General features: G+C 41.8%; 1 protein-coding gene across 3 annotated transcripts in view; it reads left to right on the top strand.

Annotated features, from left to right (window-relative positions):
- The window catches only part of septin4b (septin 4b), a 37,059-nt gene that overhangs the window by 10,446 nt on the left and 13,991 nt on the right, over nucleotides 1–12,622 (top strand). Inside the window, exon 1 of one of the 3 annotated variants that reach the window (XM_049576715.1) lies at nucleotides 233–477. The exons of 1 other annotated variant lie outside the window; for it this stretch is intronic. In XM_049576715.1, the coding sequence (XP_049432672.1) occupies nucleotides 442–477 (36 nt within the window). In that variant the 5' untranslated portion in view covers nucleotides 233–441. Of the gene's footprint in view, nucleotides 1–232; nucleotides 478–10,573; nucleotides 10,696–12,622 lie in introns of those variants that run through there. One more of the 3 variants, XM_049576717.1, reaches the window with a different exon arrangement.

The raw sequence follows: 12,622 nt of genomic DNA, 5'->3' as shown, positions 1-12,622 counted from the left end.
GCAAGGCGACAAGGCAGATGTTGTCGAGCTCCCCGCAGAGCATCACCTCCTCTGAAGTCGGGACGTCTCTGCAGACGTGATCTGCCATCACTTCAGCTGCAGCTCATCTGCATATCAGCTGCAGATTGGCCCAAACACAAGAGCAAGGCGGAGCTTTTGAAATACTCCAGATGCAGAGTGGCGGGGATCGAAGGTGTACCTGTTTTTAAAAAAGACGATTCCAGTCCAAGTGAGTGGGGTTGGGGGGAGTCGGGAAAGAAAACTGGATGCCATCTGATTGGTGAGGCAGGGAAAATAGGTGTGCTTATGTAACGTGGGGTGCCCTGAAACTAAAGAAGTGACACTCAGTCTGAGGAGCTTTCCAAAGGCCTTTTCACTGGCTTCTTTCTCTTCCCTGGCTGTCTGGTGAAACTAAAGGAATACTGGCTCTGGAGGGAGAATATGGCAGCAAATTCAGAAGCAAACAGTGACACAGAGGTATGTGCTCAGTGCTTTCCTTCTAGTTGACCCTGCAATTAAGTGCATCTCTTTGTGGCTTTGTTTTTTTTCTTTGTAACCATCCAACATAGTCGTCTGTGGCTGCAGGTTTCCCCTGTGTGTATACAGTATACATGTGTCAGAGAATCCTCATGAGCTGGAGCGTCCACATGAATGCATGTGACCAGGCTTTGTGCTCAAATATGAGAGTGTAAGTAATGACAATTCTCTGCTAAGCTATAGAGAGGACTGTCTGTTTTCCACATGGCTGAACACAATGGAGTTTTCCCTGCTGTCTACCTCGAAGATGTTAAAGCACACATGTATTGATCAGGTGTGACAGCTTAATGCATTGAGAGTGTGGTGAGTATCATAGCCTCTGATGGTGGAAGACTGACAGGAATACATTTGGGGCGGTGATGCACGTGGCTTTAGTGCACTGCCATCTTTTTTTAATCTTCCTCTGGCTTAAATTATAAAGCACAGAGAAACTTTAAGTCTTGTGTTTTCTGTTGTGTTGGATATGTGGAGTTTTGGTCACGTGGAAATTTGCATCAGCTCTATGGCTGTGGGAGTGTGTGTGGTGAAGACTATTTCTGTCTCTCTCTCTCTCTCTCTCTCTCTCTCTCTCTCTCACTCTCTCTGTACTGGGCCAGCTTCACACAGAGACCTGCTATAACTATCCAAACAACCACAGTATTCACACAGAGCGCACATGGCTCACTTCACCACCTGCTACTGGCCTCGCCACAAGGGGAACCTCACTGGTATTCAGCCTGTGCATTCCACAACATTCACTTTTTTAAGAGGAATAAACACAGAGCGTTGTTTCGGGTGTGAATAGCCACATTTATATTCATGATTTTTCTTGAAAAATGTCTAAGATTCAACAGGAGTTTGAGATTAGAGTGTAGATAGATTCATAATTGCAAGCCAGCGTACAGTTAATGTGCATTCCTGCCAAGAGGGGCAAAGCCTGCCAAGCAAAAATGATTTAGCATTCATTGAATAATAGCATAGTAATTATTGTAGCTGGGTTATAAATGACTCTGTCGACTGCTTTTCCTCCCGAGCTGAAATCGGCTTTCATCATAGGTCAATAACAACACGCTGTATAGTTTCTTTATGACTTCTGGCAGCTTCTGATTGCATTTCCCATGTCATACAGGGAACATTTGAAGTGGGCTTTCCCCTGAGAGCTGTGTTTCATACAACAAATCATCATCCATCAGCACTGTGGCAGCCAAACCCACTACCACGATCCAACAGTAACAAAGCAGCAGAGTCAACCACACAACTTGTTTGTGTTGAGTTGGGTTTCATGTCCTTCAATTGTTTCTCAGTGACTGCATGGGCTTCAGCCCCATCATAAAACATGTCCCATATCTCTCTGACATACTCAAGAGGCTACTTACAATGGTCTCCTTGATAAGCTTTGACTGAAAAGGGGTAGCATTTGTTTCTGTAGTTGTACGGCAACCCGCCATTTCCCGCTCAGACTGCTTATTAAAGTTCATTAAAAGTATTGGATCCCTTGGTGCTGGACTGTATATGCAATAATACGCTCTGTGGTCAAATTTCTGCTTTAGCCCCACTTTATTCGATTCACATGACGAACAGGATAATGAAGGCCAGCATCTCCTCCAGGGCGGCGATCTTAAATTGTGCGCAAGTTCAGCATGTGAGTCTGTTAAGAGGCATCTGCACACCACAAGTGCAGTTTTATCAGAATTGCAGGAAATGCCAAATAAGCAGCTGTTCACAGAGTAAAATACGTTGTCATTACTTAAGGCGTAACGTTCCTTTCCACATACCTTTGTTTCATTTCCATTATGTCTCATTTATTTGGCTGTGTTGAAAATGTTTTAAGCAATGTGAGGAAGTCTTTAAGTGGACTTGTCCAACTGTATACGACAGCGTATTTGTCACAAAGTGGTTCTGCTTTTGTGTTTCTAGCCTGTCTGAGACATTTCCAGTCACGTGTGTCACTCCAGGGCCTCAGCCACTTTATGCCTCTCTGGACCAGAACCAGCCACACTGAGGTCTCACCTGGTCTCAGGCTTATTTATTCAGTTTCATCATTAACAAACTCTGCATGCATCATTGCCGATAAAGGTTGCTTATTTGTCACGATGAAGTATCCTTCTAGAGGAACTGAAATGTCAGTTCGGCCAGTTATGGAAATTGTAATTGGATCAGGTCTCAGCTGTGACTCGTTCTGGTGGGAGACTCTGAGTGGCCGCTTAATGAAAATGTGTGAAATTGATGTCAGAGCCGACTTGCTTTTATTCTACTTATAGAAGTCACGTCATGTAATTAATATCACAGAATTAGGATGAGGGGACATTTCTGTAGATCTGAGACAAAGTAAGGCCACAGTTTTTTGTTTTAAAAGAGGTCGAAGTCTGGTTTGTTGGTTCTCTTTTCAAACTTTTAGTCCACCAACCTTGTTGTTGTATTTTGAAAGGAATAATGGCCATGTATGGTATAGCTTTTTTGTGGTACTAGAGCCGCATCAATGTTTTGATGTTTGTATCAACAGTCAGTCATGTGTTTCATATATTGATTTATCTGCTACACACACGATAGCCTGACTTTGGTTCTCTGTTGGCTGTGATCTGGAAGTAGATATGCTTTTCAGTTTGAACAGGCTGTTATATAGGAAATGCCTGCATATCAGAATGATAACAGAAATACACAGTTGTTGTCACGAAACACATAATAATAATAATAATAATAGAATTTAGCACCTTTCACATAAATTAAATTCACAAAGTGCTTCACAAAATACAATCAAGCAATCAACCAACAATAAAACATGCAATCAGTAAAAACAAAGGCAAAATAAATAAAACAAAGCAACAAAAAGAAAGTAAATCATAGAGCAAATACAGGCTACTGAGGCATCAAACAGAGACATGCCAGGAAACAAGCACTGGACAATGTAGGGTGGGACAAAGACCATTTTGAAGAGATGGGTCTTCAGATGTGTCTAAAGAGACCGCAGACCGTAAAACTAATCGAATAGAGTTCCATAGTGTTGGAGCCACTTCAAAGGCACGATCACCTTTTGTTTTCAGTCTGGAGTTGGGGACAGACAGTAGGTCCTGTTCTGATGGCCAAAGGGACCTACTGACAATATACACCAATCGGCCAAAACATTAAAACCACTGACAGGTGAAGTGAACAGCATTGATCATCTTGTTACAGTGCAATGTTCTGTGGGGATCCCTGGGTTCTGACATTCATGTTGTTTCCACCTGACATGCTCCACCCACCTAAATGCCATTGTAGACCAGGCATCCCCCCTCATGGCAACAGCACTCCTCAGTAGCTGTGGACTCCAACAGGATAATGCGCCATGCCACACCACAAAAACTGCTCAGGAGTGGTCTGAGGAATGTGACAAAGAGCTCAAGGTGTCGACCTGCCCTCCAAATTCCACAGATCCCAATCTGATCAGACATCTTTGGGACATGCTGGTACCCCACCTCACAACCCACAAGACTCAAAAGATCTGATGGTAACGCCCCAATGCCAGACACCAAGGGACACCCTCCAGAGGTCCTTTGTCCATGCCTTAACAGGTCAGAGCCAAGTCCGGTCCAAGGAGCGCCCACCGTGGATCGGGGGTATCCCTCAAAGGTACGATCAGGTTGGGATCTTGGGTATTTGGAGGTCAAGTAGCATCCACGTGAATTCTAGGACCCATGGTTTCCCAGCAGAACATTGCATTGTAACAAGATGATCCATGTTATTCACTTCACCTGTCAGTGGTTTTAATGTCTTGGCTGATTGGTGTATGGATGGAAGAGATCACTGATGTATTCAGGTGTCTTACCGTGGGCGTCTCTACATGTGAGAACAAGTATCTTAAAGTGAATCCTGAACTTGATGGGAAGCCAGGTTAAAGAAACTAGAATGGGATTGAAGTGGCTTGACCTGTTGGACCTGGTAAAGCGTTCTGGATTATTTGAAGACGGTTCAGAGAAGATTTGTTTAGACAAGTAAAGAAGTAAGAAAGCATGGATAATCATCTCTAGCTCAGGACAGAGCTGCGCTTTGCAATGCTTCTTAGCTGAATTTAACAGAAATTTGGGTCAGTGATTTAACATGATGATCAAAATACATGGCCTGATCAAAAATAACACCAAGATTCCTTAGATTTGACCATATAGCTGACGAAAGGGACCCGATACTCTTTGAAGCAATTCAGTCTAAAGCAATTCAATCTGAAGCAATTATCAGAGCCTCTGTCTTGCCACATGCTGGACTTTGAATGATTTTAGGACGTTCTACATTTGATGTTTAACTAATATGTAATGTTTCAGTGTCATTTCTGGTTGAGTTGAGGAGTTACAGCACAAGACCCTGAACAGTCAGACTTTACCTGCGTTGTGTTGAATCTGTGGAAAACTGGAGTCCAGAGAGTGACGCAAAAGAGCAATTCAGTGGGATTAACTGCAAGCAAAGGAATCGAGTGCTGCTGCTTCTGTGTGACAGGAGAAACTCCGATGGCTTAATAAAGTTCTGGACTAGTGGAAATGTTTGCATGTGGAAAAAGCGTGCACAGTGAAAAGTCTGATCAAATCTCTCTCCTCAGTTAAACTTCTGAGATTACTGAAGCGTAATGATTCTCCCGTATCCCTTTTCCTGAAGGAGGGAACGCAAATACAAACATCAACTCCTCAGCTTTTCCTACTTCACACAGCTGTGTGCCAGGAACACAAAGTAGCTCTGATTGGAAAGCATGACGTCATCGATAAACTCAACACAACACTTTTGTTCTTCAACTGTGTTTATCTTCTTGTTCATTGTCTCTCTTGTGAGATCCAAGAGTTTTGACTGTCATAATATCAAATATAATGTAGAGCTCACGAGAAAATTGTTTTTGGCCACCTGGGCAGGCTCCTATGAAAAAAGAAATATTCCACTAACAATGAAATTCCTTCCCTTCTCGAATGCCTCGAACCCCTTTCAGCTGTATCTGTGTTGTTTTTCCAAAGACTTAAATATCAAGACTAATAACATCATGGACTAATAACCTGGCTGGTTCAGTGGGAGAGGAAAAGGTTTCACCATGTTCCAGTTTTGACTTTAGAGTGCTTAGTGGAAAGTGAGTCTCCTACCTGCACACAGTAATGCCTCATCGCTTGGATTTGAAGACAGTGTAACCAGATAGTATGTGCAGCTTAGAGAAGAAAGCAGCGTGAGCCAGCTCAAAAGGTAGGGTCAGCTTTCAGGAATGCCATCGATGGAAAGTGGTTAGAGTTTTAAATTTAATGAAAAGTGTAGACACATACATGTATGTTTTAAATTTATAATGTGTGCGTAAAAAATGAAGGAAAAATGTTCAGGGACTGGCAAAGTATGATATGTGGTGAGGCTGTTAAACATTAATCACCCCAGACATTTTGTCATCATGGTGCTGTGTGTCTCGTAAAGACAAACACCCCGTAGAGTCGAGAGTCACTTTTTGGAGCAACTTGCTGCATACATTTGCATATGAATGAAGAAGCCTCCTTAATGCTTAATGTGGTACATGAAGACAAGTACGTTGGTATATAAATAGTTTCTAATTAATCCATTTATTGGCTTAATTAGAGAGTTCATTAGCATAGAAGGTTATGTTTAATATATCATTTATGATTATGATTGGGCTTTAAAGGGATACTTCACCCAAAATATGATTTGAATCCATCGTATATCAATTACACACCCTGTTGCGTTGAATTTGTGCAAGTGAAAGGGGCCCTCGTTCAGTAACAACAGAACTATGTCAGAACATCCGTTTATACACTCATACACAGCTTGTATATAATCCAAGTCTCATTTATCATGTCATATGCTCAGTCTTTGCAAACTAGAATGTAGAGGCTCATGCACACTAGTGGTGTAAGAAAATATTGATACGTTGAAACATCGCAATATTTCGTTTTGCAATACTGTATCAATTCTCAAAAGTACTATATCGGAATGTAATCAGTAGTTTTAATGCAAACATTTCTGGCAGTGATTATTTTGTGTGTTGTATTTAACCCTCCTACAGCTAGTTACCAGCAGTCACACTGCCATTTGACTATTCCACTCCACCGAAACAACAAGATCTTGCAAGTGTAAAAGCCTCGGCAAACTCTGGAGTGACATACAAATGCAGATTACACTGTTCTTCTGTTCTGACAGCATAAACATAAACTGTTTACACAGATTATATGCATAATAGCAGCATGGTGTGTTCTTTATACCATGAGTTTTCCATAAATTAGATTCTTTTGAAAAAAAAAAAATCATTTATCGCTTTGCTTAAAGTATTGCAATATATCGCAATATATCAAATCGTTGCCTCTGTATCACAATATGTATCGTATCCCTAGATTCTTGTCAATACACACCCTTGATGCACACCTTCATAACTTGTAGACAGGTGCGTAAGAGAAAATTGTCCATAGGTGTAGAGAGGAGATGACTGCAACAGTCTTTGAATGGCCTCACCTGAGCATGACATGATTGTGCCAAGTGGGACATGCTCCTGGATTAACATGCCACATTGCGTTCCTGGACCAGCAATGCAATCAACCATTGACAACAGCGCTCTGACATCATCAGTGTGCTGATGCCAGGATTAGTGAGGAAGACTATGCTAAGGAGTAAACTTGCCAATAGATGGCAATATTAGCAAGTTAGTTTGCTAACCAGGCAGGCTATGCTTACGTTTAAGCTTACCGTAGCCCATTTAAAACTTGTGCGATCTGGGATCATTTTTTATTGACCCAGGACCATCTTCATCATCTTCATCCGGCTGATCCAGGAACATCATTCCCATGTTCATTCTAGATAACTTGTTTACACTGATCTTGGACCATCATTGCCATGTTGATCTCGAATAGACTTGCTTATGTTGATCCAGAACCATCACTGCTATCTTGATGTCGACATAAACATATTATCCAGAATCCACGTAGCAATGATGGTCCCTGATCAGCAAACAAATTATTCAGGGCCAACATGACAGAGTGGTCCTGGATCAACATGAAAAAGAAAGGTAAGGTAAGGCTGTAAAGACGGAGGGAAATGTGTTAATCACACATATTTGCAACGTAAAAATTAGATTATCCACACTCTGTGTTAGCAAACAATATTGTAGCCTATTGGCAAGCTTACGTAACAGCGTAGTCTACCTACTTAGCAAGCTAAGTAGTCAAAGTTGTCTTAACAAAGACTAAAGCATGTATTATTTTGCACAAATCAAGATCTGAAGGTGGTGATCTTACCTGTACATCTAAGAATAAACTTTCTGGCATTGTAACTATGGCAAGTAAAGTACTTGGCAAGACACAAAAGCCCTTGACCCAACTCTTTACAGAGAGGACGAGGAAGAAAGCGAGGAGTATGTTAGCAGATAGCTGTCTTTAGTCAGCTTGAGCTCTTGATCTCCAGGAGGCGCTGTAGAGTCCCTCTGGCAAACTAAAAATGTATTTAAGATGTCCTTCATCCTCAACTCAACAAAGTGGCCAATGAGTTTTAAACCACAGACAGACAATGAGCTGATGTGAATGTAAGTGTTTTGTAATGACTTGACTTATTGACTTTGTCTGCTTTTTACATTGTTGTCTTTTGTGTTGAGCCGAAGACAAATTTCCAGCCATGGTGAACAATTAAGACTTATTCTATTCCTGACAAATTAAACATAACATGGAGTGAGTAACTGATATACAAGCTGCTCAACTTGCTTGTCTTACAGTTGGCACTCACTATACGGGTTTGTTATAACTCTGCCTTTAATACTGAACCATCAGTGTGTTTGGATGTTGGAGTGTGTCTGAAGCAGTCATAGCTAATGGCTCATATTAGCCATGGAGAAGTAGGAGGAGGCCTGAATAGCATTAATGTTCTGCCTATGTTGAGAAATGCCTGATAAACAGCTCTACTGCTACAAGTTGTCGGTAGGTTCAGCATTAGAGCATGTACTTGGTGTGTAGCCTGTGAACGGTTGCGCGTGGCTCGTCAATGTTGATGATCAGTTCCCTGGGGCACTGAGTGGCTCGATGGGGCTGAAGGGCGCTGTGTCCTCTGGGATGGAGGCGTATAAATGCTGGAGCCTCTGGTCTCTGCTTCCTGCTGCCTGCTGGAGTGGGCATGAAGAGCGGTGTACGCAGGGGCAGAAAGAAGAGAGTTTACGAGCTGGTAAAAGGTACCACAGGTGAGGCACTGCAAGAGAGGAGGTGAGGTTCTGTGTAGATGGAGGGGTCGGGGTGAGTTTGTGATGCAGCTTGTATGATCCACTTTACTAAAGAAGGCAGCGATTGTGTTTTTATGTTGTTCCTGTTTACCCTGCAGTTGTGATGTTAGCAAGTGATTACATGTAATATTGGTGAAGACAGTCAGCTCACTTTTTAACACCAACATCAATCAAAAAGTAGTCAACTGAGTGATAAAGTTTTTTAGCTTTTCTGCTCCGAAGCTGTCAAAGCTTTGCAATCGAACGTCTCTTCTATGTGGGTCACAGGATCCACCATGTTGGACATTGATCTCTGCGCTTTGATTGTGGCCCAGGAAAGCAGGTCACTGATTTCCTAAACTGTCAAACTATCAATTTCTCCTCTGCCCTAAAGCTCTGGATCCCAGCATAATTAAAACTGTAGGCCATGGATGGAGGACGTAAAGCATGCAGAGGTGACAGAGAAAATTTTAGAGGATTACATGACAAGCTTTTTTAACTTTGGTTGAACAGTAATGGAGGGATATCAAACTTAAGATCATTTGTCAATCAAATGTTTTACTTTAAATTTGAAGGACGCTACAGTGGGGCTCTTAACGTGTGAGGGAATAAAGCAAATGGCGATGAATCCAAAGTGACGCTGAACTAGTGATGGGTGGAAACAAATTCATAACGTTGCAATGTAGTGCAGGCATTGACTGTACAGGCGAGGACCGATTACATCAGACTCGAGTTGAGACCTCCACCAGCCAAGGCACAGAGCATTCACATGCTTCTTAGGTAGTTGTTTTTTCCAACTTTGGTGCTTTAACTTGTCATGTGGAAACAAAATGGACGCAACAAAGATGATGTGTTGTATGTATAAGGAAATAGATCAGATGAGCCATGAAATATGAGGAACTCATTTTTCAGATTATTCCAACTGCACATGCATTCAGCACAAAGCTGTGGAGATAACTGGGATGTCTGCTACTTGCCCTTCAAAGTTGGTCAGTGACATTTCTTTAAAAGCGTACTGACCCACATACAAGTGGGAAGCTGAATCAGTGAATCAAAATGGATATTTAATCTTTATGTAAAGTTATACATGATGGCTGGTAATGCATTGAAGAGAGGTTTTGTGTGGCAGGCAGCACTAGCTGTCGAACTTACATGTACTTTAACAGAGTGTCACAGAGGAACTTGACAGGTTTGATACATCTACACGTGTCAACTTGAACAAATGGAAACTATAAAAAGGATCAGTCCGCCCATCACTACTGTAAACATGAATGAAATCTTTGGGCAGAACCGTGACTCTGTGTATTTTACTTTGCTGTTCATCAAACATTCAGTGACTCCTTGCATTATGTAACTGCGGCTGGCAGATAATCGTATCTGCTGGCACTGCTGACATTAGCTGGACCGGTGCATTTTCGTCGGTGCCTGAAACACTGAGCAGAGCGATATCACAAGAACTAATAACATTAGGCAGCATTGTAATGGCAAGAGGCCAGATTGGACCAGCTTTGTACTGGAAGACTGTGGAAACAACCGCCCTCAGAATGCCATTATGCATCGCTCAGTCATCTCTCTGCTTGCTGGTATCTGCTCTGCAATCATACCATTTCCTGTGGTAAATGGTATGTTGTTGTTTCAGATGTCGTTACATTGGCTTTATTTAATCATTTGATTTTTTTTTTTCATCCTCCCTCTTGTCTTCATTTTTGTTGCCTGAACACCTTCACTTCTGTTGTCATATCGCTCCTGGCTCTTGAACCTCCTGCACCTAATTCCCTCATGGTGAACTCTTTGCTCCTTCCTCTCCTGACATCACCCTCACTGTTCTTTACCCCCATAAACCTCTCCACATGTGTGCTCCCTTCTGGTTGGAGATTGCAGAGTGCACTGTAGCCCCAGTTGCAATGGAGGACAGTGACCATGAGGCTCACTCTTCGTCAGACGAGCAGGACTCCTGCCCTGCCTCCCCTAATCACAGCAGGGAGCATAATGATGAACAGGTACCACTTACACCACCCAAACCGCCCTGAACTTCCTATTTGATTCCCCTTCTAGTGGAAGTCTTTGACTGATTTGATCCATTTAACTTTACCTGATCAGGGTTGCAGCAGATCCTTAAAAAGTCTGAGAAGGCATTGACATCATTAATGTAAAAAAAAAAATAAGGCCTTGATCCAAATGGAAATGTCTCAAATAATTTCTTTTAAGGCATAAAAATGCCAAGACATGGGAAGTAGGATTCATCTTTTCTTCACGTCGCATTGTAAAATCTCAATATAATTAGTAACATCTATTTTTGTTAAATAATTTACCAAACACCTCTCACATTCATGTCACCAGCTCTGGAAAGCAGAACACTCATATTTTGTTTCTGGCAGTGATGCTCAGAGGTTCCACTGTACAAATTCAACAAAACAGGCTTTTTAATTAAGATTTTTACAGCATGGCTGAAATGAGTACAAGACAATACATACAAAGCTTGGTGTATTTTATGCAAATTTTTTCAAACTCAGCATGATGGGAATCAAAGCAGTGGATTTCCACTTGCAGAGTGAGAAACACCAAGAAAAACCGCCAACAGTTGTGTTCCAGTGCTGCTCTACCCTTGTCTCTGCCATGTTTAAAACAAATTTCAAACATTTGAAGTTAGGGCTGTCAAGCGTTTAAAAAAATTTTGGACACCATTGTCCCCTGTCTTCTACCACCAAAACTAGTCTGCAGTCCATTTCAATCCATTTTCTAAGTCGGTCACAGGTAGACTTACTCATTTTGCGTCTGAACACCTGGGCAAGTTTGGCTTGACGAGGCTGACTGCTAGCGCTAGTATCACAGCATCAGAGGCTGTTTTAGCTCGGGCCTCCAGGTTTGCCGATAAATACTTTGCGTTGAGGTGATATTTCAAGCTTTCAGACGCCACAGAGACAAGTGCTCCCATCAACACTTCCATCTGGGCGTTTTTTAAATGTAAATGTTTCATTCACGGGGCCAAGCAGCATCGTCTCATCTGCCTCCATCATGTGACAAAGCCACCGTGGCCTTCAATGACACACCAGGTCAAAGGGCTCCACAGAGCACGATTAGTCAACGTTAATTTTAACAACGTTTTATTTTTTCAGTGATTAATTAATTGAAATGAATGCGGTATTTTGACAGCCCTATTTGAAGTAGATCATCTAACTTTTTACTGGACCAAAAAAGTCACGTTTTATATTACAATGAACATTTGGGCACAATTTTTCTCTAACCTCAAATAATTTATGTAAGTTTTTTAATGTGACCAACATTAGATTAAAAAAAACTCTGCCTGGTTAGCATCAAGAAGAAGCAATAATATAAATAGGTTTTTTTCATACAGACCAAAAGTTGCATCATCACGTGTCCTGTCCCAGCAGATCACACTACTTTTACCCCTCAGCTAATGCATAGTGCATAAACATGACACGAGTGCAGAGTCACAGTATGGGCTTACAGCTGGATTTAAATGGCCTCATTGCTTTCTGAGGGCCACTACATTATTTATCTTTGTGCTTGTGGAGCAGGGAGACTTTAGTTTGTGGTAACTGGAGTCCAGAATGTACAGCAGCCTACATTTCTGCTGTGTATCCTGTTACAAAGAAAAGCCCCACTTTGTTTTTAGCTTTGTGATAGTGCAACTGGCAATCCAAGAGTGAAGAATAAATGTATGTGCCCCTAAAGTCATGAGTTGTCCTTGACCTCTTATAACAACCACAAAGATGCCTTTTGCTTCACATTAGCTCTGCAAAATTTATGAAGTGGTCAGGAAATTTATAATCCGTAATGTAGGAAAATCTCTCTCTACTTCCAGGAATGTACAGCTAAAAGTTTGCCCAAGTATTACAGCTCAGCCAGTGTTAGGTTTATAGTAATGAAATCACACACAGATCCCCTGAGATATATGGCTGGTAT

The sequence above is a fragment of the Epinephelus fuscoguttatus genome, linkage group LG5, assembly GCF_011397635.1.
Source record: "Epinephelus fuscoguttatus linkage group LG5, E.fuscoguttatus.final_Chr_v1".
In the NCBI taxonomy this organism is placed as follows: Eukaryota; Metazoa; Chordata; class Actinopteri; order Perciformes; family Serranidae; genus Epinephelus; species Epinephelus fuscoguttatus.
This window is presented reverse-complemented; position numbering and strand designations above follow the sequence as displayed.